The sequence below is a fragment of the Pithys albifrons genome, chromosome 2, assembly GCF_047495875.1.
Source record: "Pithys albifrons albifrons isolate INPA30051 chromosome 2, PitAlb_v1, whole genome shotgun sequence".
NCBI classification, from domain to species: Eukaryota; Metazoa; Chordata; class Aves; order Passeriformes; family Thamnophilidae; genus Pithys; species Pithys albifrons.
Genome location: NC_092459.1, coordinates 30278791 through 30304522, shown reverse-complemented (window position 1 = coordinate 30304522; position 25732 = coordinate 30278791). Strand labels below are relative to the sequence as shown.

Sequence of the window (25732 nt, the reverse complement as noted above, 5' to 3'; positions counted from 1 at the left end):
CCCACTCCACTTGTAGTAGCTCTTTTTATCATCTTTCCATGGCTCTGAACTGAAATTACTTTCTAAGAAAAGCAGCTAAGGAAGTTTTACTCTATCCTAGTGGAAAACTAAGAAACTGCAACATTTTTTTTGTTGAAATTGCATTTTAAGAAGTCACAGACAGTAAAGAAACTTGAATCTGACAGCAGGTAATTTTAGTAATGTCAATGTGAGACCAGGCTTATGCAGAGATATTTATTTGCTTCTTCCTTCTCTCTTCATTCCCTACTCAAAGCAACTATGCTGTGTTTTCAGCTTATCCTGAATTTTTGCTCTGAATTAAAAAGCCAGGTGAAAATTTGATCAGATTAATAGTGACAGGCTGTTCAAAAAAAGATCAAAACCAGCTCAACCTGTACGTGCAGGATAACTCTTTAACTTCATTCTTTTCAAGTGAGGAATTTGTTGTCCAGGGATTTTGAAGCTTTGACATTTGAAGAGGGACATAAATATGGTTTCTATAATTGAAAGCTATTAAAGCAGTTGAGGCCATGTTCAATGCCCAGGTGAGGATTTTGCAGGTTTTTGTTTTCCTTCCCATCAGTGTGAAGGCATTGGTATTATTTAAATCAGTTGGGCTGACATTTACTTCTTTACTTTCTTTGCCACAAGTTCTGAAGTCAGTGGAAAGCCTGCAGGATTACTGGGAAATAATGACTGTCACTGGGCTGGCACTGCCAGGAATGAAGTAAGATTCTCCTTTTACCTCTTTGCAAATAGCAATGACAAGTGAAAGCCAGGGCTTTGAATAATGCAAGGGCCACTCTGGAGTCTCACAGTGTTAGTCCTCTTATCAGTGACATGAAGCAGAAGAGCTCAAAGTTTGTGCCACCAAGGCCAGCAAAAGCCAGGATAAGGCTGGTATGAAGTGGGGATGTTGGGAAACCTCTCTCTCCTTCAGCTGCCCTTTCTCTTCCTGACTCCCGCTGAACTGCTCTATCTCAAACCATGCTGCAGTAGCAATTTTAGAGAATGCCTCTAGAATAAGTAATAGACTTCTGCATGCCTTGACATAACTTAAAAAATTCTGATCCTTCTCTGTTTTCCCACCCACCCTCTGCTTATTTTCTCTCTCAAGGCTATGTATTTATGGTGAGTTGCACTTTCCCTTTGCATGGCTGATTAGTTTTCCATTTCCTTTGTTTGTAAAGGAACAGGCTGTGGAAAGGAAGGGCTGTAAATTAAACAGTAATGGGCATGAGTACAGACACTGAAGGTAAATGTCTGTGCTTGTACTAAAGTGTTGGAGTGGACCCTGGCACACATTTGGCCAGACCACTTATCACCCTCCTGAACCATTTAAGAACTTGTTTCAGGAGTTATTATGGGCTAGGAGCAATTCCCAGTGGGCAGTGTGGATGCAGCCAGCATGTTATGGATGCTAAGAAGGCTTAAGAGCCTGAAGAATTTTCCAGAACAGCTGGCCTCACAGTTAGAGACCAGTCCTGGACATGGCTAATCTCCAGAATACATGTAGCCAAAGAATTCCTTTTTTTTCCCCTAATGGGACAAATATTATTGTAAAACCACCAAAATTGATAGAGAGACTCAAGAGCAGGTTTAGTATCAGAGACAATTTTTAACTCCTTGTTTTGAAGTCAGTTAAACTTCACAGAGGAGGAACCTTTTGGAAGGAGGGAGGCAGCCCAGCCAAACGAAGGGGGTTAAATTCCCATCTCACCAGACCACCAAGCATTCGTGTGCAAGCTGGTACTCTGTGTCTGTCAACAACTGAAACTTCTTACAAAGGGATCACTGAGAGAGATTTGGAACTTGCTGCCTGTTTTGGTTGACAGCTGAAATTTGAGACGCTGCAGATGGGTTTTTTTTACACTGTTGTCTCTTGGAGACAATATTTGTAGAAGATACAGGTCCTTTGTTGGGGTTTTTGTTCCTTTTGTTGTAAAATCTATAGAGGTATCTACATTGTGATTAATTTTTTTGGATTTTGATAAAACAAATGAAAGATAAATTAGCCACATGTAGAATGTAGCTCTAGTTGTTTACTAGTTTCAGTGAACTCAGATGTGTAAAACGTGGCTACTGAAAAGAATATGGGATTCACAATCCACATCAGGTCAGCAAGAGACAGCAAAATGCTAACCTCGACCCAAAGCCTGAAGTTTGTTTTTGGGACATTCATATTTTTGTCTTATCTCATACATGCTAAAATCTGAGTTCATTTTGAAATAAAAAGTAATTTTAAAGCAAAAAGTTGAAACATTTCTTGTAAAAAGCTAAGGGTTTCCTCATTTCCTAATTGTATTGCCTATTTGCCCCATGGTCCATTTCTAGGTTAAAGTAGGCTTTCATGGACCACGGAATGACTTCAGTTTCTATGCTGTGTTCCCTCATTGATATATCAGTTTTAGGTATTTTGGTTGGTCATAGCAGGCATAGGGCTGAGGGAATGGGAGACAAGACCTGTGATAATTATCAGCCTGCTCCTGTCTATTGCTGCTTTCAGCAGTTTCCTACCATCCTGGCAGGAAACAATGAATTCTTATAGGAGCAGCAGTCTTTAGAAACTGCTTACCAGAGATACAGTGTGGTTCCTATGTCCACACTATCTTCAAGGTTATCAGCTTGGTTCTATGCTGTCAACAAAAAGAAATGACTAATGTCTACCTAACACCAAAGATTTCCTATCTGCAGGAGTGAGAAATCTTTGGTAGGCCTGCTAATCTGCATCACCTCTCTTACCATTTTCCAGGCATGTTCTGGCTGTCAGGTGCTAAAACAAATGTTTAGTGGATTTGGACTGGAACTAATGGTGACACTGCTAGCATTGTCTTCCTGTGAAGTTTGATTTGAAATGGGATAACTCCAAAGGGCAGAAAGCTGTAAAACAATATGTGAAAAATTATGATAGGGCACAGTGCTCAATCCAGCCCTCAAAAGAGTGTCTGTGCTTCAAGACAGGCTCCATCAGCTGGGTGCAAGGCCTCAAAAAGCAGGGGCATTTCTTTCCTCCAAAGATTCATACTCTTCCTTCAAATCAGAGGTAGTCCCAGGCACAGGACACCTCAGTGATCTGGGAAGAAGGATGAGTCCTCCACATCTCCCAGCTCCGCTGAAACATGCTAGAAAGGTTACACTGTGGCCAGTTAGCACTGTTGCCACTTGCTTGCTCCTGGCTAGTCCCTTTTAGCCACATAGCCACTCCAGAGAACAAATTTCTAAGCCCTCATCAGCCCTAGTGACTTGTTTGTCTAGTGGTGTCAGCTACTTGAGCTGTCTCTTCTCTATGACTCCCGTTTGTACTTGCTGGCAGCTGGGAAGCACAGTAATCAAAACACGGGTAGAGTCATATATAAAAGTTTATTTTTTTTGACTCAGTGATGATCTAATAGCTTATCATTCCTCATGCCTCATGCATCCAAGATGTTTTTCCAGATGAAGCCTGGGAAACATGAATCTTTGTGAAACAACTCTGTGTTACTCCTTAATGGGTCAGCATGCATTACTCAAGTAAAAGTATTCCAGATGAAACCACAAGTTTTCCTGAAAATGACAAAATTAATGGAATTATACCAGCATAAACTCTGTTCTTTGTAAATTGATGCTATAATTTAGCCAGAGAAGAGTTTATCTTGGAATTAAGAAAATGGTGTTAAAGTGGTATAAATCCACCTTAGTGATGACCGGGTTTCCTCCTTTAGTTTTGTGAAATCCTTTTCTGCTTTCACACAGATTTTACTTATTCAGGAAGACACCTGGATATGGAATTTTCAGAATCTATTTCTTTTTCTTCTCAAGACTACATTTCTATTTATTCCTCTCATTTCTTTTTTCAAGCAAAGGAACTATTGTTGATATAGTCCTTGGTGAATATAGTCGATGTGCTACTATGCTCCACTGTTACAAGAATCAATTTTAGAAGCTCTAAAATAAATTTTTGATAAAGCAAAAAGGCATTGCTGATTCTCGTGCTGTACCTCAACAAGTGTGTCTGCTGTAACTGCTGCTTTTCCACACTCCTTGCAAACAGCAAACTCCACTACTGTAGTAGTGTTAACAGGATGAACCAAACACTTCTTCTTCAGTGCATGAGGCTCAGCACATGTGCTGAGGTGTTGTTCCTCCTGACACCTGTATGACAAATGCTTCCATGGGCAGCAGACAGACCAGGTAAAAGGATGAAGGCAGCATTAGTGTTAGGTAGCTAGACTAGCCACAAGTTCCCTCCTAGTCTGTATAGGAGTTAAGCTCTGTGGCTCAGTTATTCAAGCTGTTTACTGAGTAGAGAATTGTCCTGATTCAAAAAGTTCTGTACCTCCGTGCCAATAGTCCAACAAGGGCAAGCAGTGAACACGTGCTCTCAGAAAAACACACTGACAATGTGTAATACTGTCAGAAGGAACAAAGACCTTTTCTTCTTTGCTCAAATCAAGTCATGATGCAAATGAGGACAAGAGACTGAGGGAGGGTTAGACAGCACAATGGATTAGTACTCTAGGTGGAAATATGTAGAAATTCATGAAACTCCAGAATTGCTAGGGTAGATATTTGTTCCATTCTTCAACGTATTAGTAATTTGGTTTATCACTCTCCTCTGACCAACATGACTGAAACAAACAGTGGAGTCATCTGCAAAAGCAAAACTAAGAATAAGGTCTGCATTCCCTTGGCCTGGTGTTGTTCACAATCTGGAATCTGACACATGGCTGCTTCATGTAGCATTTAAGTCCAACTGCACAGCATTGCTGAGCACATGCCTCCAGCAATGCAGCCAGGAGCTCCTACCTGGTCCTATCACAAACTATTGGTAAGGTTTGCCTCGCGATGTGAGAACAAACACCCAGGAGCCAAGGACTGTCTGTGATGACCAGTCTGATTGCCAGAGCTGATCGGAGCTGATCCGCTGATCCGACTTTATTGAGGGGGAGAGGGGTTTATATAACTTGGGATAGGGAAGGTTCTGGAAAGGGGGTGGAGTTAAGGCGGAGCATGCAAATCCGCAACAGTCTATAGGGTAGGAGAACTGAGGGGGAGTGAACGGGGGCGTGAACTTGTGCCTGGCAAGACTGGAACCGCCCCCAGGAGGAGCTGTCCAATGGTAGCTGTCCCTTAGCTGACAGCTCCTGCCTGCAGGGGGAAACTTCTGGAACAGGGAGAGACAGAGGCAACATGACTCCAAGAAAAATGAAATGGGGGTAGTAACAAGCAAAGTCCATAGTAGAAAGGTACAGTCAAGTTCAGGAATGGTCCTCTTGGACCTTCCACACGTCAAATCCTGTCCGGCGGTCTCTTGCCCTCCTCCATTCCTGCATCGCCATCTCCAACAGTAATATAATTCTTTTTAACTACTTCTAGTCAGAGAAAAAAAAATGGACATCTCTAGAGTCCAGGGGAACAACCTGGAATAACTAATAAGAAAACCAATTATTTTAATCAATCTCTGAGATGGTGTGAACAGTTGTATCTCTACATGTTTGTCCTATGAAAGGCACACCACTGACGCCATGAACCTAAGTCATGGCTATCTAGATCCCACGGGGCTAAATCCATCCATTCTCATTTGGGGCAGTCCTTGTTGAGGACTTCTAAGCCAACACAAAGTTAGTTTGTTGCCCCTATCTTCCTTTCCTCCTGACATTTGAGAAGGTGTCTTCTTTTTTATGTGTTTTCATTTGTTTTGTTTTGGTTTTTTCTTGGTGCCTACTACTTGCAGATACAAAGTGATACTATTTAAATTTTTTTTCCAGCTCTCCTCCTCGTTTGTGAGGTGTTTCAGATCTGATGAAGGTTTTACATGATTTGGTCTCCACCTTGAGTATGTTTAAATTATTTTTCACTCCTGGTGCTATACACTGATTGGTCATCACTGGGCAAGGATTTGGCTTCCTTGGTGCCTGAGTTCTCCACGATCAACTCTGTGTACCAGGTGCTTCTGCACAACACTTTTCTCCACTCCAAAAGCCTGTGCAGCAGAGCCTCTGAAGGACACAGTTCCCAGAGCCACAGCAGGGAAACAATTTGCAGTTTTGGCCCACTAATAAGACAGTTGCACTGACCGTACAATACACTGTTAGCCTGTCAGAAACTCAGCCCTTTCATGTGATATCCTAATCAGTTAGATCTGCAACTGAATGCCAGACTACAAATTTATAGCCAATGACAACAACCATATCGTGGCTTTAAATCAACTTTGGGTGTATGTGTATGTATGTGTGTATTACGACATCATTATTACTATTATTTTAAGGGAAAGCACTATGGAGCCAAAATCAGCATGTCCAATTAGCAAGAGGGACTGCACATGAAGTTCAAAGAACCCTTGTGCATTATCTGATTCTAATAGCACTAGTAACAGAGTCTAATCTAACCTGTTGTTTCAAGAGCTATAGGGAGAACAAATTGCCGTCAACAGGGGATGGGTCTGGAACAGCACACAGCCTGTCCTCTCCTGACATCCTACTCAGCAAATTCCTCACAGATTTCCTCCTGATGTCAGTAAAAGTAACATAAAGGTTGTTTATAAAATCTTGTGTGGATTGCTAACTTGTGAAAACCGAAGGACCCATGCACAGAACAACAATACAGACTCAAGTAAATAAGCACAGCATTTGTCCTTTGTGCTTAAAGCCTAAAAAGTGACTGAAACAGAGGACGGGCTGAAGAGCTCTCATGCCAAGTACCAATGCTGTGAGCACATATTGAAATGAGTAGCCAATAAATGTCAAAACTAAAGTGACTGATCACATAAAGTCTTCTTGTTTGACTGGAAACTGTTAGGAAAGGTTTCCAGTTTATTATGCAGTAAGATAAGGCTTGGGAGAAAAAAATTAGTAGATTTAAATGCTAAAGTCATTATAAATCATACCAGCTATTTTTTCAGGGAACACAATCCCTTCAGCAGATCAGGAATGCTGTAAGATATAGCAATGTGATCAGGTCTGACAGCAGGAGGTCATTTGTTACCAATGTTAGACTGGCAGTGTCCCCAGAATCAATTTTGGAACTCTGGTGAAGAAAAACAGATCAGCAAAGTTTTGGGATTTTGATATTTGCATACTAAAATAATGTCATGCAACTGTTCAGAAACTTTTCTTCTCTATCATAATGCCATCAGAAATACAGATGGATGTCCAAATACTAAGCACTCCTTTTCAGGACACAGTATTTCAGCCAAGATCACTGGTATGTTCTGGCTGCTTCATGCTACACTAATTAAAACCCAGTCATCCTTACAGCTGCTTTATATTCCTAGAGCACTGCACAACAGCTGGATCATGCCGTTGATTTTGGCCCTTAAACTTCTTGGAAATTACTGTGTGAATATCAAAACTTTGGCCCTTTCTGTCACCAGTTAAGCTTCTGTCACCTGCATCTTTGGCTTCAGGACATAACACATTTGCATTTGATTAGCATGTTGGAAAAGTATCAACATTATAAGGGAAGACAGAGTAAGTATTAGCATTACATTGATTTTGGCAAGCTATTACACAAAGAAAGGCTTCTAGGGGCAATGTCCCCAAGAGTGACAGATTGTCTGCCCCACTCGCAGTAATATAGGACTTGCTGCCAAATAAATCTGCAAGTTTAAAAGAAATTTTGAAAGAGGCTGAGTTTGATCTCCTTTAGCGACAATCATATCCTAGTTAGCCAGATGACACAAAACACCAGGTCAATTGGTAAAGCTGATCTGTTGCTGTTTTAATGAATTCTGAAAAAAACTTAAGTTTGCACCTGTCCTTTGTGGACCTATATTGATTTACATTAAGCACACTTTAAATATGCATTCCTAATTCCTATGTTAACAGGCTTATAAACCTATAGTCAACTGCTCAGTCTTTCCATGGCTTCATGAATTGTTATTTCAGCTCCCACGAGGACAGATGGGTCAAAATGGCTATCTTCAGTTATGATTTGACAGGGTGACACACCATGTTTTGTGACGTCTAAAATGCTCAGCTAATTGTATCTGATTGATTATGCAATGCTTCAGGTGGATGATGTGTCTCACCTAGTCATGAGTTAAATTTAAAATTAGTTGTGCACCTTCAGGTCTATCAGCTGTCATCTTACTACAGAGAAGTCACTAATACGGCATGTTACAGAATACTGTAATATAATAATCTGTTTTCCACTGGAAAACATATACAAGACAGTCTTTAAATATTTATTCTTAAAACATGTAGGATGTCCTAGAGCTATGAAACCATTCACTGTAAGCCATAAAAAATAGCTTTGGTTTAGAGATGAAAGTGGCTGGAGGCTGTGACCCACAGGGACTCAGAAGGAAACACTTAGAAAATAGAGACAGATTAAATCCCGAGTGCTCTCTCCTGAGAGGAAGCATGGTTGGAAAGTTTAAAACACATTAAAGTTAAACAAATTGAAAAGCCCTATCTGAGAGGAAACATAGTACAATGTTTATTTTTCCATTACAAACCCAAAACCTAAAAGATTTCCTGAGGTTCTCAGGTATTGTTCATACTTATAATGGAGATCTGTTTTTAGAAAGTATAATTCATGTGTTTAATCCAAACTGTTTGATGAAAAACACACTGCATAAGCATTCAGGAAGCTAAAGGCCATTGTATACCTGTATCACATATTGTTTGGATAGGAGCAGACCTACAATGCAAGGAATTTCTGTGGAACTCTCTTGCTCAAAAACTTTGGGTCTAATTATCTCCCCATTTATGCTGGACAAATTCCACTGAATTAATGAAGACATGAGTAATGAGTGATAATAAAAGGACAATCTTCCTGCTGAGTGTAAAACTACGAAAGCGCAAGACTACTGTGAGCAAGAGATTTATAACACTGGCTTGAGTCAAGTAAGTAGCAAGCCATAGCAGGCCTGGTGTAATTTAGCCAAGCTGATTAGTCAATGTGTTTTAGGTTTGCCCCATCACTAGTGAACCGCTGCTCTGAAATCCTTACCAGAAAGGTGTGTGTTGTTATTAATGTTGAGAAGCACCTGTTTGGCTAATGAAAAAGCTGCAGACTGAATCCAGAGATTAATTTAAATGAGAGGAAATACTTGGAAGAAGTGGAATATTATTCATTAGGTCTATTGATATAAAATTTTAGCAATACAGTAGGTCAATTGACAGAGCTAAGGAACATTTGCTATCATAGTCCAAGACTCCAGTGTAGGTGCTTAAGAGGACAGAGATATCAGCATTCCAAAACCATGACCTGACATTTTGGACAAACCCTGAATCTTCTGGAAAGACTGTACTTATCTTGCCCATTTACCTCTTTGTGATTTCATGCTCTCTGTGCTATTTTTTCAATCTTCTTTTCAACTTTTCTTTATGGCACTTACTGTCTAATAATTTCATGAAGTATTTTCCACCTGATTTACTCTGCATTATCCATTTTTGTTTGCTACCTGGAATAAAATCATTGCTTCACTCAGAGAAACTACAGACTGACCTTTGTTATGCATTTTCATTCTGCTCTCATGGAGAATTTATACTTAAGGAATACTCTTTTCTAAAATGTAATTCCATTCCTGATTCTCAAATAAACCACAAGTTAAAATAAGATCTACTTAGCAGCTTGCTTTGGTTTATAGTGTTAACTTGTGAATGATCAAAATATCAACTGAAGGAAAGAAACACTGGAACATGTTATTTATCATTTTCCTGCATCACTTTTAAGTTCCGTAGATTTAAATGCATATTAGCATCTTGGCTTGCTGAAAAAGGTGGTTGCCCTTACTTTAGGACTTTGTTTCTGCCACACACAGATTAGCTAAAATGGCTGAGCTTTCTACCACAGTCTCTTGAGCATGACAGTATTTTCAGTTTATAGAAGATTGTTGTTCTTCCCAAAGGCAGTATTTCCACTGTGGCTTTTTTTTTTGTAAGTAATTTTGTTTATAAATGCATGTTTATGTTTGTTTCTTTCTAGGCAGCGATGAGATCCCGAAACCAAGGTGGAGAAAGCTCGTCTAACGGGCACTTCTCCAGTTCCAAGCCTGTCATCAGCCATGCAGAGAATGAAAAACTTCAGGAGGATGCCAAGAAAAAGAACAAACCTCATCGGAAGGAAGATGAGGTCATGGCTTCAGCAACTGTCAAACGGCACTCAAAATCACCTGGACCTGCTGAACGAAAGAACAAGAAGTCCATAGAACTTTCTAAGGAGGATTTGATAAAACTACTTAGTATAATGGAAGGAGAATTGCAGGTAAATTAAATATCTTTTAAACCATATTTTCTATGTAGGTTTTTATTTTTAGGTTGTCCAAAGAACACAGGGTTTAAGGTACAGGGACATGCAAATTAAAGGGAAAAGACCACAAGGAGAGACCTGTGATAGCTGGTGTTTAACAGGATAGTCACAGCTTTAAGTAATGCTTTAATTACCATCTCTATCTGCAGCTACCAAAGCAAAATAAACTGTAAACACCTCTTAGAACTGACAAAGAAATGGAGATCTGCAGATGAGGTGGGAAACAACCACAAGGGAATCAGTTTCAGGGGGTGGGAGGGAAGAGATGGGAAAGACAAGCAAATATAGTAAATGTTATTACCATCATTAATGAAAATATTCAAGAGCAAATTTGCAAGTCAGTAATATTGAAAATGAATTTTAGATGTCCCCTGGACCTCCTACCTATTCAGATGATGCTGAGGGCTCAGCCAAAGCTCTGCCTGTCCCATCTGGTAGGACACTGCACATTCCTTGCCTTTCAAAGATTCATTAGGTTTATTTCTTGGAGTAGTTATTGCCTGAAAGCTTTCTCAGTTGTCCCGGTTTGCATGTTAATTCAGCCCAGTAGTAAGTCCTTGATGGTAGTCAGCACTTAACTTGTCCCCAGAATGTCCATCCGGTTTTGAGATCCTCTTTAATGCTGATAAATCATTGAACTCTCAGTAGTGTCAGCCTTCAGGGAGTTTCAAGATAAGGAGCTGAAACATGGTACTTCAAATAGTCAATATGAAAATTTCTGAGTTTTCAAGACTTATCCCCTTCTGTGGTAGAACTGCTTACCACATGTATACATTCCTTTGGTTGTGCTTTAGTGATCTTTTTCTCTGAGCCTATGGGCAGGCAGAAAAAAGCTGCCTGACCTGTGTGAAAACATTTTGTCTTAATCTCTTTATTCTGGTTAACCATTATTATTTAGCACTTCATATAAGGCTTTACTTTTCCCATGAAACCACATTCATAACATTTTTACTTTGATTTTGAACTTCTTACCATCTTAGGATTTTTACAAGAAGCAATTGTATTGTTAATTTCTTTGGTACATGAGTATTTTGAGTTGCACCATTACCACACTCTGAGATTCCATCTTATTAACTATCATTAAGTATCAGTTTTCCTGTACATAATTCACCTCTGGTTTGTCAGAAAGTACTTTCAAGTCACAGGAAGTATGCATTCAAAATAAATAATTTTGTCAGACAAAAAACTGATCATTTTACAAGAAAAAACTGCAGGAGAAGAAAGGAAAAATACTATTGAAATCACAGTTTTGCAAAGGGAGAAAAGAAAATTGCTTCCCAGAACAGTAACCAATTTTATAGTGCTTCATTTTACTTTATACAAAAACTAGTATATATAATTTCCTTATAGATGGAGGCAGGATGCAGCTTCTGTGGTGAATAGAGTCAAACCTCAATACAAATGTGTTATGACTATGTTGCTCAGAAAGATTTACCCTGAAGTTACCTTTGTGGTCTGGAAAGGGGAGGTGAAAAAAGTCACTGTTTCCTGTGTGATAATAAATGTGGTCTTTATTGTTTGAGTAATTATCCTATTCTTCACTATAATCTGTTACTTCATGGGGTAGTTACACAACGTTCAAAGAACTGCCCATGTTCTCATTATCCCTATGGAGATGTTGGGATCGCTGCAATCTGCACTGTGCAATATGGGCTGAATATCCTCACCAAGCTGATACTTCCATTATCCTGGACAATACTTTTAGGGATATTCATACAGAGACCCCACAGAGATGCCAGGCAACGCTAAAGCTTCCTGACATGACAGCAGAGTTGTGAGGACAACCACACTGGTAGCCATAGATTGTGTCTGTCCTTCTGCTCCTTGTGGGAATAGTTTTAATTTCATTTCAAACCCTTCCATTTTAGTTATTTCCCCAGTACCTGTGTTGACCCATTTCTGAAGTGGGCAAGCTGTAGCACTTTGGCTTATGATGAGAGCCTGGCTTTAACACTGCAAATGAAGATGAGCCAAGGAAGACTCCAGCCAAAGTAAATACTCTGGTATTACCTCCTGGCTCTCACAGTGACCTAATGCACTGAGTCATTTCATGGCTTTTTATTTTCAGATCTCTTTGGACATCTCTGGTCGCTGGCTGGAATTTTGTTAGACTGACAAATCAGACTGTGGTTTTATTTTGAAGCCATTTCAACACAGACAAAGCAAACATTATCTAGGCATATATGGAAGATTTTGGTTTGAGATTAACATCAGGCTGTATCTGAAGGGAGATCCATTATTTTCTGAAGTATAAAATGGGATAAAATACCGTGACTGTTTGCTGAGCAGCCATTAGCAGGGGACATCTTATGCCTGTACCATCAAACAGTAACCCCAAAGAGAGCTGAGCCATGGGAAGTAACCATGGGGTTAGCAGGATAAACTGGTCATGTAGGTGTCACATGCTTAGTCCACTATTCACATCATGCAACAGGATAGCAAACATAGACCCATGCCACATTGCTGTTGGTGTCAGTTTTGAGTCCTTACTTTAGGACTTGATCCCCCAGCTCTTCATTTTGAAGACCATGCCAAATGACCATCGGGACATGCCCTGGGAGTGACATTTATGTAATAATTTTTAACTTTATTATTTTTAAAAATTATAACAACCTCAGGTAGCTTGCCTGTACTTTAGCTTCTAGGAGCAAGTTGCACTCAGTTCTACCTGTCTTCAGGTTTTGTGGCTAGACCCTGTGCGTTTATTGAATATAGAGAAGGAAACCTATTCATAAACGTCTGAGGTCACTGTAGCCTATGCCTTATTTTGTAAGAAAACAAAAGGGGAGAAAAAGTATACAGAAGCTGTGGTGATGTGTCCCAATGTACATGGCAGGCGAGCTCTTAAGTCCAGAAGGAGCTCTTAAGCCGCTGAAGGAGAGTGGGAAGTAAATGAACTGATGACAGGGATTGATTTTTAAGGCCTTATTGCTCAGTGGAGTGTCTTTACTCTTGTGAGATCTAACTGCTTATATAAAAAAGCAGTGATTACATGGTCTTTAAACCTATATTGAATATACAGGGGCAAAAAATCCATGAAGGATTTCTGCCTATACCTCGAAAAAATTCTATTTTTTAAATACAGCAAAGCTTATTTAAAAAGAAAACTTTAAATGCCAGTAGAGTAAATTAGACCATGAAGGCATGGCATTAATTTGCCTGGTTGTTAGAGTGACTTTAGTCAACCCCACATGTGAATATTATTAATTATGGAGCAACACAGGCAGTGTGGACCTTTACAATGATAATATAATCCTATCTGTGGTTCACAGATTTTTGTCCAATGGCCTATGTATTTGTCCTGCCAGGAATAAATTCTCTTTCTGTATGCTTTCTGAGGAACAGCCATTAATCTCCAGGAATACCAACACTGATTTTCAACATTTCCTGATTGGAGGCCCAAAACGAAATGAGGAGCAGTATTCATTCACTCTTCTATTGCACGTTAGGAAGAAACCCCCCCACAGAATAATACAACTATGTTTATGAAGACATCATCCCACCACAAGTCATAAAGTTGTTCAAGAAAAATAAATTCTTAGTCAGGTTCTATGCCTGTTGCTGGATTACAATTTAAGCTTGGGAGACATTTTGCTGTATTTCACACCAATTTAAATGGGAGCACCCTTTCCACTTGAGGCCTTTATTATGGTCAAGGTTTTACTGTGTTTCTCCAGTGCAAACATGGCATTCATCCCCTGCAGCTCAGCCACCCGTTCCTGTTGAGGACCCTTACAGGTCTTAGGGCTGAGAGAAGTGTTTCCTTAGAGCCTGGCACTGTGGAGGAGCACAGCTAGGCAGCCATGGGCTGTAAAGGAGATGCATGTTAAGTTGTTAGCTGTATGTTTCCTCTGTTGCAGACCTGAGGGTGCAGATGGGTAATATGATGTCTTGGGGAACAGTATGTATAATATACAAGTGATATATATATATTAATCATAAGACACAATTCCTGAGAAGTCTTCAGACTTCCAAATGGTCTAAGGTAACATGGGGTTTGTTTGACATTTGAAGGGAAACACTTTGTAGCAGATATCCAAGGTAAACCAATTTGTATAGCATCCCTCCTTCAAAGGGAGAGACCGAACGACTCTGTTGTCAAAGAAGGCTTTAATCTGTGTTTATTTAAAACTACATTTAATGGTTAGTTTGAGGGCTCACACAGGAGAGAGAGCAGTAGGTTGTTGTAGGGCAGGTATGGGGGGCTGGTTGCTGGTAGTTGAAACAGGATAGTTGTGAGGAGAAGGAGGTCTCTCATCCAACAGAGTCAAGGGAGCTCATCTTCAGGTGTGCTGGAAGACTTTATTTTTGACCTGAGTGTACCAGAGAATGGTTAGCAGAGGTGCGTGAGGAATGTGTGTTTTGTTCTCTCTGTTAAGGTCCTTATGAACACTTAGATTAGCAGCTTCACATCCTGCCATGGGGGAAATCCTCTCTCTTAAGGAAGTCAGTTAACAGGTCCTCACATTGGTATAGGTCATATACCTATGACCACCTGTTGTATCCTAACACTTTTAAAAGGTAGTTTAGTATTTTACCATTTGTCTTTCTATCAGAAAACTAAGCTTTGTAAATATAAAGGAAAATTCTTTACTATTTCCATATTTCTGCTTTCTACTTTCTTCCAGTTTGTAGTTAGATATTTTATTAAAACATTTTATTCTATAATCATTCTGTTCTGTTCTCTTTCCTAAGATCTAACTCCCTCTTCACTTTTGTTCCCTTCTGTATTTCTCTAGTTGTAAACTTTTTTTTTATTCTAGTTTTTGTCACTTCCCAGTTCAGGTTTTCCTCATCCTCATATTGCTGATGCATTGACTGACCTGAGAATCCTGGAGATAAAATTGTAGTTCTGCTGTAAATCAAATTCAAGCAAATAATTTTTGTAGGCAACCACTTTATTTGTCCTTAATTTATTAAGCTGTGTTTTCAGATTAAGTGAGTTGTTTACCTTGGCTACTCCTGTTGAAAAATAGTCCCAGAACTTAAAAGCTTTAATGTCTAGCTAATTTCCCTCTTTCAATTTCTAATGCAATTTTATCTAGTGAAACTTTTATGAAATTGTCCTATAAAGTGATCCTACTTTGAAAAGCCTACCTCTCTCCCTACTGTTTAATGCCTAGCATGTTTGTAGACAGCAGTCTCGCATCCTCTGAGCCTTGTTTTTGTTGTGCTACTGTGATACATCCTTTTAGTTTCCTCTAGCAAAATAGGCTTTCCACAATTTCCATCACCCCTTGATCAGCAACACCCTGGGTTCATCTTTCTTAGTGTCCATAGCTGGAACTGCACACGGTGCTGTAGGAGAGAGCTCACTGCTGCCTTGGAGATGGGGTTTAATATTTCTCTTTCTCTGCTGACATGGCATTACTTGGCCTTCCCACCTCTTGTCAGTGACTAATACAAGGAAGAGAGTTTGACTCTGTAGCTGTAGTTGTGATGTTTTTCTGTCTCTTTCTTCTTACCGCAATATGAATACTTTCATGTATTGCCTCAAACTGCTTTTGTACCAAACTTGACTTTCCCAAGATGTCTTAACAATATTGTGAGAAACACCTAGCTGTTGCTTAGGTAAAAATGCCTGTACAAACTTCTGTATTTTTCTTTAGTGCCTTTTTTTTTATACTATTGCATTAATATTATTAAATATTGAACTGCCTGAAAGCCCAAGTGAAGAATATAAGATAGATAGGTGGGTATAAACCAGATGTGTTTCTTTTGCACAGTACTGAAATCAGAAGAGAAATTTGGGACAAATTGCCTTGGCACCAGAGAAAGAAGTGTATAACAGAGTGAAGAGAGGAAGTTTTCCAATGGTCATTAGCAAAATATCACAGCTTAACAAGCTGAAGAGTGGAAAGAATAGGTAAATCCAGAGAAAAGTGTATGTAGAGGGTATCTTCTAAGATGTTTATAGCTGCAAACTCTTGTTGTTTGAATTGAAGTAGTTTAGAATTTCTGAGCATATCATACAGATGAAATACAAATTTCCAGAGAGAAAAACCTTGGCATGTGCAGAGCTACAGGGAAAAAGAGAAGATAGGGTTAATGTGAGGAGGGAGAGGTGACTTAAGGAGAATGGAATGAGGAGAAAGAGGCTGGGCAATAGAAGAAAAAGAGGGTAAGAATACAACAGAGATAAACAGAGCCAAGCCGGAGACATGGAAAGGGAACATAAAAAAGGCAAGACAATGAAGAGAAAGATTGTACACACATGAGCAAAATGAGAGCCTAAAAACAAGCCCTAAAAATGTCTGGCATATCAGTACAATGAGTTAAAAAATTCTCTCCCTTCTTACTGACCCCTGGCTGGTTTGTTTGTGTTTTCCTGGTGAAGCATGCTTTTGCAGCACAAAAAAATAAAATTAGGATAGACTTCAGACCACAAATGCTCTCTTTTATTTTTATTGAATAATTTATAACCAGTGATTAATTTTGTTCAGAATAGTATGGGTTTTTTCTGTAGCTTGCAATCATTGCTGTGTGAAGTGCAGGATATGCCATGGGATGTGAGCAGAACTTGTCTAGCAAGTCCCAAAATCATGAATTTTAAAATAGAAACTGGCTGCTTTCTGAGTGAAAAAAAAAAAAAAAAAAGATAAGACAGTATACTGAAATATAGTTAAATTGTGCTATTTAGGCAATTTCCTGCTCCCTCTGAAATTAAGGGCAGAGGTAATATCAACCATAATGATGATAGCCATTTTTCTCTTTGGTACTAAAATTGCTTTAGAATTATATGTTTTTCAAAGTAAGGATCCTCAGTAAAATGTCACGGTCACTGGAAAGCTGCAGGCTGAAAACGCCTTTCACAAAGATATTTTAACATCCTTCTCTATTAATGCCTGAGCTGTACTTAACAGAGCTACATCCCTTGTGTTAGTTAGGCTTGAAGGGACAGAAGAGAGAAATAAATGGTATGTGTCTCTGATCTGTTGAACATCTCATCTAGAGTGAAAGGAGGAGTATGAGCAGCTTGTTGGTTTTTTTCAAAAAATTCTTGGTCTTCTGTTCAAAGCAGAACAGTAAGGACTGCCCTGTATCAGGTTTGAAGTTTTGGTCTTTTTCCCATTGGGATCAGTGTCTGTAATTGGTCCTATTTTGCAATCTTTTAAAATTAATTTTAAATAGCTGATGTCATTTGCCTATTTTTTTCCCACTTACTTGATCAAAACTATATACTCAGTGCCACAGTAATGAGGAAGCTTGTATCTTTTCTCATTTTCCTTGAGAGAAAGTTCACTCTGTGGGAGAGGAAATGGCCAACCCTTTTGCAACCAATGTTAAATGCATGGACTCTTGCTTTAAAATATCTGGGATTCTTGGGAGAGCTTGCAATGACCATATGTTTTATGTGTCATAATTCTGTCCAGTACTCTGACTCACCAGTTGTTAATTTAACATTGCAGTTGTAGATAAGTCTGTTTTAATTAATTTTGCTGCTCTAGTTGGGTATTTATTAAGTTTTTGTCTGTTCTTCTCCAGCTGAGGATCAGATAAGCTCTTGAGAGCAAAATGGATTATTTTTTCATCCAAAATAAGCTTTAATAAAAGCAAATGTAAGTCTTAATATAATAATTGTGACAACATAGCTATCTGAGAAAGTGTCTTGGATCCAGGGTTAAAGGCTCCACCTATTGGTTGACTAAAATGAGGGAAGTGTATATTAAAAAACTGCTGGTCCTACAGAGCATCCTGTGTCTTGCCACATCTTACGAAATTGCTGGCTTCAGTGTAGAATATTGAAGGATGTTCAAAATAAAGTGAGTTCAGTGACTTAGTGCAGATGTGGCATCCAAAATGATGCACTGCTGAGCCACTATGAAGGGAAGTGCTTTTCCTGAGACAGAAAGGGTTTGGATTTTGCAAGCAAAATCTTTCTTATGCTGGAAATTATTCATTTTCTTTGCAAAAAAAATTAGCATCAAGTCTTCCAGGCCAGCAAAATGAGTGGAACTGACTAACTCAAATATAGTTGCATGGTAATTTCCAGGCATTTGTCATCTTCAAGTTTAAACAAGTCAGAAACAGAAATATTCATGTGGTCAGCTTCATAATGAAACCCCATTTCCCCAGTATTGGCTCAGGCAGTCTCAGCAGTTCAGGTAAATGGCATTTGGAAGGGCTTCAGAATTGTTCTGGGGAATGCAGTGGTGGGAGAATGGAGAGGGGAAAGGATGTCCAAGTGGGGCTTGGGGAGGGCAAAGGGAAGGACAGACAGAGAGCATCAGGGGCATTTTGGAGATGACAAGAGGCTGTGGGGACATTGTGAGCATGGCTGGGAGCTCTCCCTCTGCACCTTTCATTGCCCACCCTCTCTAGTTAGTTCACCCTGAGAGTTCATGCCACTTCCCTTGCTTCCTCTGACAACTCCTCTTGAAATTATTGGCTATGCTGGTGAGTGCTTGCTGTAATGCAGTCCTTCAGTTTTTGCTCATTCATCAGTCATCAGTAACTTAAATGCACATCATCCAGCACAGAGTCCTGAAGCACTTGTTGAAGCCAACAAAATGCTTGGACAAGAACAAGTTGTGTATACAGTTTATTGCACATGTACACACACTTATATCTGTTAGTGTCTCCACAGGATTGCCTCTGAACTTCATCATCCTGGTGGCTACAGCCCTGCTGGCACCAGCTTGTCTTGCTCCCTGCTGCTCTTTGTGTCCTCATTCCTGCTTGGAGGCAGGGAGATCACTGTGGAAAAAAAAAGCCTGGGCAGATTTCTTTCCCTTGGACAGGGGGTACTTATGCCAGTAGCTTCAAGTGTATCCCCGAAATTCAGGTCAGAGCACCTAATTTCAGATGCTTCAGTTCCAGTTTAGACAAGCTGAGTTACATGCCTAATGAAGATATGATTTTGTTTCCAATGGATTTCAACAATGTAAATGATAGTATAGAAGTACATAAACATGGAGGAAATAAAAGAATATAATGAATGGGGAAGATTAATAGAAGAACAGCTATAGTGATGTCAGAATGCCATATTTTTTGTAGCATTCATAGCATATCTAGATCTTCTGTATACCTAGGAATTAAATCTTACAGCATTCCTGAGAAGTATTATTTCCTGTATGGAATGGAAATTGATGCATGGTGAGGTTAATTTTATGTGTGAAGCATGAAAAGAGGTCCATGATCCATGGATCTCTTGTGTCTTGGTCCAGATTGGCTAATGTAAAATTATAGACTGGATGATAACAGAAGAAAAGCTCTTTCTGTTATTAGCTTTTCATTAATCATTTTTTTCCCTCTGAAAGAGGTGCTAAATTATGGTTACAAAAGGAACACGAAAGCTTACTACATGACTCCAACTGTACAAAACCACCTCAATGTGAGGAAAACGTGCTGCAATTTTAATGACTTCCTTGTACTGCTACAGTAGCTTGTGATGGGCCATTCGTCTGGAATGGAAAGCTTCAGATAGTTTCTTAGCATGGATAAACCAGAACAGAGACTTAATGATTTGGGTCATCATGTCTGATTTGGAGCACATGGACCAGGGAGCTCTCCTCTGCCTTTGCAAGCATTGTGATTACTAGTGCTGGTCAGAGGAAACACCTTAAGGTTGCTTTTGTTAACTACCTCATTTGTTGGGATGCACAGTGCATCCATAGCCACATACCAGCCCTGAACTGCAAATATAGTAATTCATACACATTTTTTAATGATTCTTCCTGCTCAGGTGTTTGAAAAAGTGTTTTGACAGGTGTTCCTTCCTCTGCTTGAGGGCTAGTTGGATAAATTGTGGTTTCTTCTTTCTCCTCGGGCTTCAGGTCATGTAAAAATGTTATTATACAGTTAATGTTGGCTGAGACAAAAACTACATGACTGGATACAACAAACCCAAAACAGTGGGTTGAGCCATTGCTGAAGCATGCAGAGTATATCCCAGCATGCAGATGTGTGCACATATCTGACAGTGACCCCTCCCACTGATACCTGTGCTGACTGGATCATGGCACTGTAATTCTGTATGTGCAGTAACTGCCCCATGGTTCGACAATATCAATCAAAGCACTCTTTCAGTGTGAAAAGACATGACGAGGTATCCCAAAACCTAATAATTCTGAAAACATAAGCAGTTTGGAGTTAATGCTTCTCAGGGCCTTGCTATGGGAATTTTGCTGGCTGTGGCCCAGACTACAGATAATTAATTATGTCAGTGAAAGGCTCTAGTGGCCTGTTTTCTTCAGAAAAAAAGTGACATCATCCATGGAGTGCTCTGGCAATAAAGCAGAAAAAAGCTGTGTGGGCAGGAAATAACAGACAGATGTCTTCTAGTGCTCATTTGATCTGTTTTGAAGCTTGCTGTAAGAAGTAATACATTGCTCAGTGCTGCTTCTCCTCAGCTCTGCAATCTTTGGTGGGGACTTTTTTAAACATGAGAGGCCAAATTAATCTCTGATGTAATTCTTCTGGAGCCACTTCAGACGGTTTGTGCAATGGATGAGCTGATCTGTCATGTGCCTCTTCTTCAGTTTTGATTTTAGAAGGACTTTCTGTATTATCACTGTAAGATAATGCACAATAAAATGAAATACACTGTATAGCTCCAAAGGCTTCATAAAAGGCCAGAAAGTTTTGCACAGTATGGAGAAGACAGGACAGTTCTGTTTCATTTCCTTAGGATCATGAAGGATCACTTGTATTTCTAGATATATTTCACTTAACTTTTCTACAAAATCAATTACCAAAAAGGGTCACTTTTCATCACTTAAGTAATCTCTTTACCAGTACATCATGTACATAGACTTGTCCAGAAATGCTAAAAGAAATTCAAGTAAATGAACTCCACAGTTTCAAGTATGAGGAAATTAAGCTAAGATGAAAGACAGGAAAAGAACTTTGCTGTACATAGAGTCTTCTTTGCATGAAAACTATGTATACGTGTTGCTGGTGCAGCCTCACCTTGAGTCCTGTGTGCAGTTTTGGGCACCACAACATAAGAAAGATATTAAGCCATTAGAGAGTGCCCAAAGGAGGGCAACAGAAGTGCTGAAGGGCCTTGAGGGGAAGTCATGTGAGGAGTGACTGAGGTCACTTCATCTGTTCAGCCGGGAGAAGAAGAAACTGAGGGGAGACCTCATGGCAGTCTACAACTGCCTCATGGTGGGAAGCAGAGGGGGAGGCCCTGATCTCTTCTCTTTACAATGTGTTTACAATGTGAGTTATCATAAGCCGAGGAGCATCGAGTTCATTGGTCATTGCTGGAGGAGGGGGAGGAGGGATGCTACCCAAAATCTCTTCTAAACTTCAATTATCCACCACCTCATCTGAGGCTGCTTGTGCAGGATCTTTGTCAGGCAGCTTGTTGCCTTCCTTTCCCACTTACATGGCACTGGAGGAGTCCTCCAAAGGCTATCTTCCCTTCAGACCAGCAGGACCCAAGGGAATTGCATGAAGCTTTGGCAGGAGAGGTGTAGGTTGTATATTAGGAAAAGGTTCTTCACCCAGAGCGTGATTGGGCACTGGAACAGACTCCCCAGGGCAGTGGTCACAGCACCAAGCCTGACAGAGTTCAAGAAGCGTTTGGACAGTGCTCTCAGGGACATGGTGTGATTCTTGAGGTTGTCCTGTGCAGGCACAGGAGTTTGACTTGATGGTCCCTGTGGGTCCCTTCCAACTCAGGAATTCTATGATTCTGTGATTCTATGTCACTAGCCACCATTTTGCACTAAGTGATACAAACAAGGCTACTTCAGATATCTGGCATAGGGGAAAAAATATTGAGTTTTTAGCAAAAAGAGCTTTGTATGATGCAATATGCAGTAAAGCATCTAACTTCCCAGCTTTGAAACATATCTTATACACTAAGTACATGTGTCCTGGAAGACAAATTGCTACCCAGTCCTTGACGCAGTAGGTAGGGCTAGCCTGAGGACTCAGGCCTTTAACAAAAGTGTCACTCCAGCAGACAGGGTTGGGTTTTATTACTTTCTGGATTCACATTTATAGTACCAGGACACAAAATTGAAAAGTTCACTTTCATTTTAATTATTTTAATTTCCTCCTAAGGTAGGAAAAGAAGGGAAGTTACTGATTTTATGCAGGAACTAGTGGATTAGTGTTAGGAAAGTTGTAGATACAGGTGTTTGAGTACACCTGCCTGAAGGTGCTTTCTTTCATTCAAGTCAGCTAAGTAAACTTGCAATGTTCACTTTCAGAGGTTTCCAACTTTTAGGAATTAAGGCTATTTCTCCTCTGACAGCAACACAGCATGTCCTGGACAGCACAAAAAGCAGTGTGAGAACATTCTCCTGATCTCCTTCAGGATGCCTTGTGTGTGATATTTACTAGCTCTTAGATGAAACATTTGTAAAGCCTACTGGAATTTAGGAAATCAGTCACTGGTAAGACCCCAACATTACATGGAGAATCTGTGACCTTATCTAGTTTCTGATGCTGTACAGAGTAGCAGCTGCACTATAAACAACCTGAACTGTGTGCAATGCAAGTAACAACATCACAAGTAGAAGTAAAGGTTCTGGTCTGTTGTTTCATAGTTGGTTTTTGTCATTAATCACTGGGAAGAAAAATATTACTTCATAAATATTAAATATCTATTACTTAGTGCTTTTACTTGTGCAGGAATAACAGAGTGTCTTCATAACTAGAAAAGAAACATCAAAAACTAGAAATACCAGATTGTCCCAATATTACATAGTTGCATTTCTTGTAAAATACTACTGCTTCTGCATTTTCAAAACTTCTTTCATCTAATTGAGACAATTGTCATCATGTTACTGAAATATTTAGATTGCTGTGAAGTAGGTATATGTATTTTAGATGCCTCCAAACATGAAGCTAAGAAAGAAATAGCTGCTGGTAACTGATTTTGAGAGAGACACACTGTGAATTTGCAGGAAGGCTTCTTACAAATAAAATCAGGAGAAGAGTTTAGGAGATGTAGTAGCAAATGATCGTGAGCTGGGTTTTACTCTCAGCTGACAGTGATTACTTCAACTCCATTCAGCCCATCCTGAATACAACTGTATTTTTCCCCCAATTTACTAGATGCCTTATGTGAAACGAGTTTGATCACTTTAGTCCCATTTCCCAGGTGACAAATGGTCTGTGGCAAAAATTCCCCGTTTAGTGGGTGCTGAGTTTTGTCAGTGGTCCCATGGGAGAGGCCAAAGACTGTGGGAATGGGGAGAGAGGGCTGTAGTAAATTGGCAGGGCAGGGCCTGAGGAGGAAGCACGTTTGAACGCCCAGCTCGTGTAACAGTCTTTCCATTGACCGGGAATCTGGTTGCTAGGCTGCCGGACCTCTTTTACAAGCAGCAGAGTCATGCTATTGTTTCCTAAATGGTTTCAGTTTTATGCAGGAACCTCTTTACATCCTTTCTATATCTTTTAAATATTTTACTAGGCACATAGTAAAGCAAGGTTTGGAACACAACTCCCTGTTCTGCTCAAGATGGTGAGCAAAAGCAAGTCCTTCTACTTTATTCTGTCAAAAAGAGAGTGTTTCAGCACAGCCCTGTGAAGAGGGGGCTTATGTCAACCTTCCATCGGGGCAGATAGCATGGACTCAAGAGGGGAGGGGAGCATCGTTTTGCATTTCCCAGGTAGTAATACAGACCCTGCATCGTAGGGAAGTGCACTCATCAGTGGGTAGTAGAGAGGAGAGAAAGGAGAGCAAGCTTTGTGGGACAGCAGTACTCCACAGCACTTCAGTCCATACATGGAGGCACTCAAGAAGTGAGGTCATCAGCCTTTAGATTTTGACACCCTTAGTAAGCATAAAACAAGGCTTAGGCACAGTACAACTTTGCAGCTCCTCCATCAGTAGGAAAGCTGAAGGAGTTAACTGAGTACAGTGTCCAGTTCTGGCCTCCACAATTCAAAAAAGATGCAGACAAGCTGGAAAAGGTCCAAAGGAAGAACAGGATGATGATCAAAGGGCTGGAGAACCTGCCCTGTGAGGAATTATGTCTTTTCTCCCTGGAGAAGAGAAGGGTCAGGGAGAACTCATCACCGTATTCCAGTACTTACAGGGCAGCAAAGAAGATGGAGGCTCTCTCTTCACAAGTAGCCTCATGGAAAAGACAAAGTGCAACAGGTACAGGTTGCACTGGGAGAAGTTTCATCTTGATAGAAGAAATTTTTTTACAGTGAGAACTATCCATCACTGGAACAACCTCTCATGAATCAGTCCCTGTCATTGAAGTTTTCAAGATGCAGTTGAACATGGTGGTAGATGATATCATCCAGATTTCCTTTCCCATGAAACGCTGGACCAGAGGTCTTCTGAGGTCTTCTGAGGTCTTTTCCAATGTGGGCTGTTCTATGGTTCTATGAGTTTGATGAACCGGGAGTCTCTAAGCAGTCTTTGATACTGAGGGAAATGAGCATGAAAAAATATAACAACGCATCTGGCCTTCCATCTTTCATGCCTTCAGAGTATTGCAAAGAGGTAAAAGTAGTCTCTTTAATCTGTCTTCGTTGCTCCTACTGCTTAGAGAATCAGGTACTTGAGGGCATTTATTAATGGAAAAGTCTCTTTATTTTCAAGAATCCACAATCTGAACAATATAAATAGGAAGTTTGCTTGGAGTTTTCTGTGGGACAATTGAAGTAATGAAAACCAATAAAAGTAAATTTTTCCAATTCCATATTTTGACTTTAAAGAGCTTCTCTGACTAATTGCAGTCTTCTGGACTTGTGCAAATAAGTTTCATTGTGTTACAAGCTGTTGCAATATGTGGACTTCTCAAGCCTGGATGTTCTTTCTCATCATAGCACCAACAAAACAAAACAAAAAAAGGACTTGAAAGATGTTTTTCCTGTGCCAAACACGATGTTCATTCTACCAAAACAGCTAACAACTTTCCTCTGGGATTTATATGCAAGCTTACTTCCAATGTGAAATATCTTCTTTTTAAAGGAAGTTTGTCTTCTAGCTTATGATTTATGCAAAACAGCATTGTGCTCTGGGACAAGGGAGGCACTGACAGTCAATGTCCATCAGTAGTAACAGCTTGCCAGCAAGGTTCCCTCTTCTTAGCTAGGACCCCCCACTTTGAGCTTTTCATGTCTCTTTTCAGGTACCTGTGTTGAAGCAGCCCAAGTGTTCCTCTGCAGGATTATTCTGGTTTGTTTTCTGAAAAAGGTCTGTTTCCTGCAGATTGCTATACATTGAAAGAAAATATCTCTATGTGAGCTCTCTTCTAGTCATTTCAGTGGAAAATTAGTCATTTGGAGGAAGCCTGACATCAACGATATAGACAGGCATGCTGTTTAAGCTCCTTCTCTTTACATTATCCTGAGGATTTTCAGAGACACTAACTGGAGTTCACAAAACCTGAGATGGATGGAAGGTTAGGATTTTGCCCGGGTCTCTCTCTCACCCAGGTTAGCTGCACTTCATAATCTCCCTATGAGGAGGCTTGTCTCTGACTAAACAAAAGTTAAATTTGTCTCCAGTTTATTATTAGCATGGTTCCCCTTCTTGGTCCAATGCCTCCTAGCAACCTGAGAGTCTGTTTAT

The 25732-nt window shown here is 40.0% G+C and overlaps 1 protein-coding gene across 5 annotated transcripts in view; it reads left to right on the top strand.

Moving 5' to 3' along the window:
• Positions 1-25732, top strand: part of FILIP1 (filamin A interacting protein 1) — a 105837-nt gene that overhangs the window by 32665 nt on the left and 47440 nt on the right. For all 5 annotated transcript variants that reach the window (XM_071548626.1, XM_071548630.1, XM_071548627.1 and 2 more), the window contains one exon: positions 9913-10191. In XM_071548626.1, coding sequence (XP_071404727.1) covers positions 9919-10191 — 273 coding nt within the window. In that variant the 5' untranslated portion in view covers positions 9913-9918. The remainder of the gene's footprint in view (positions 1-9912; positions 10192-25732) is intronic.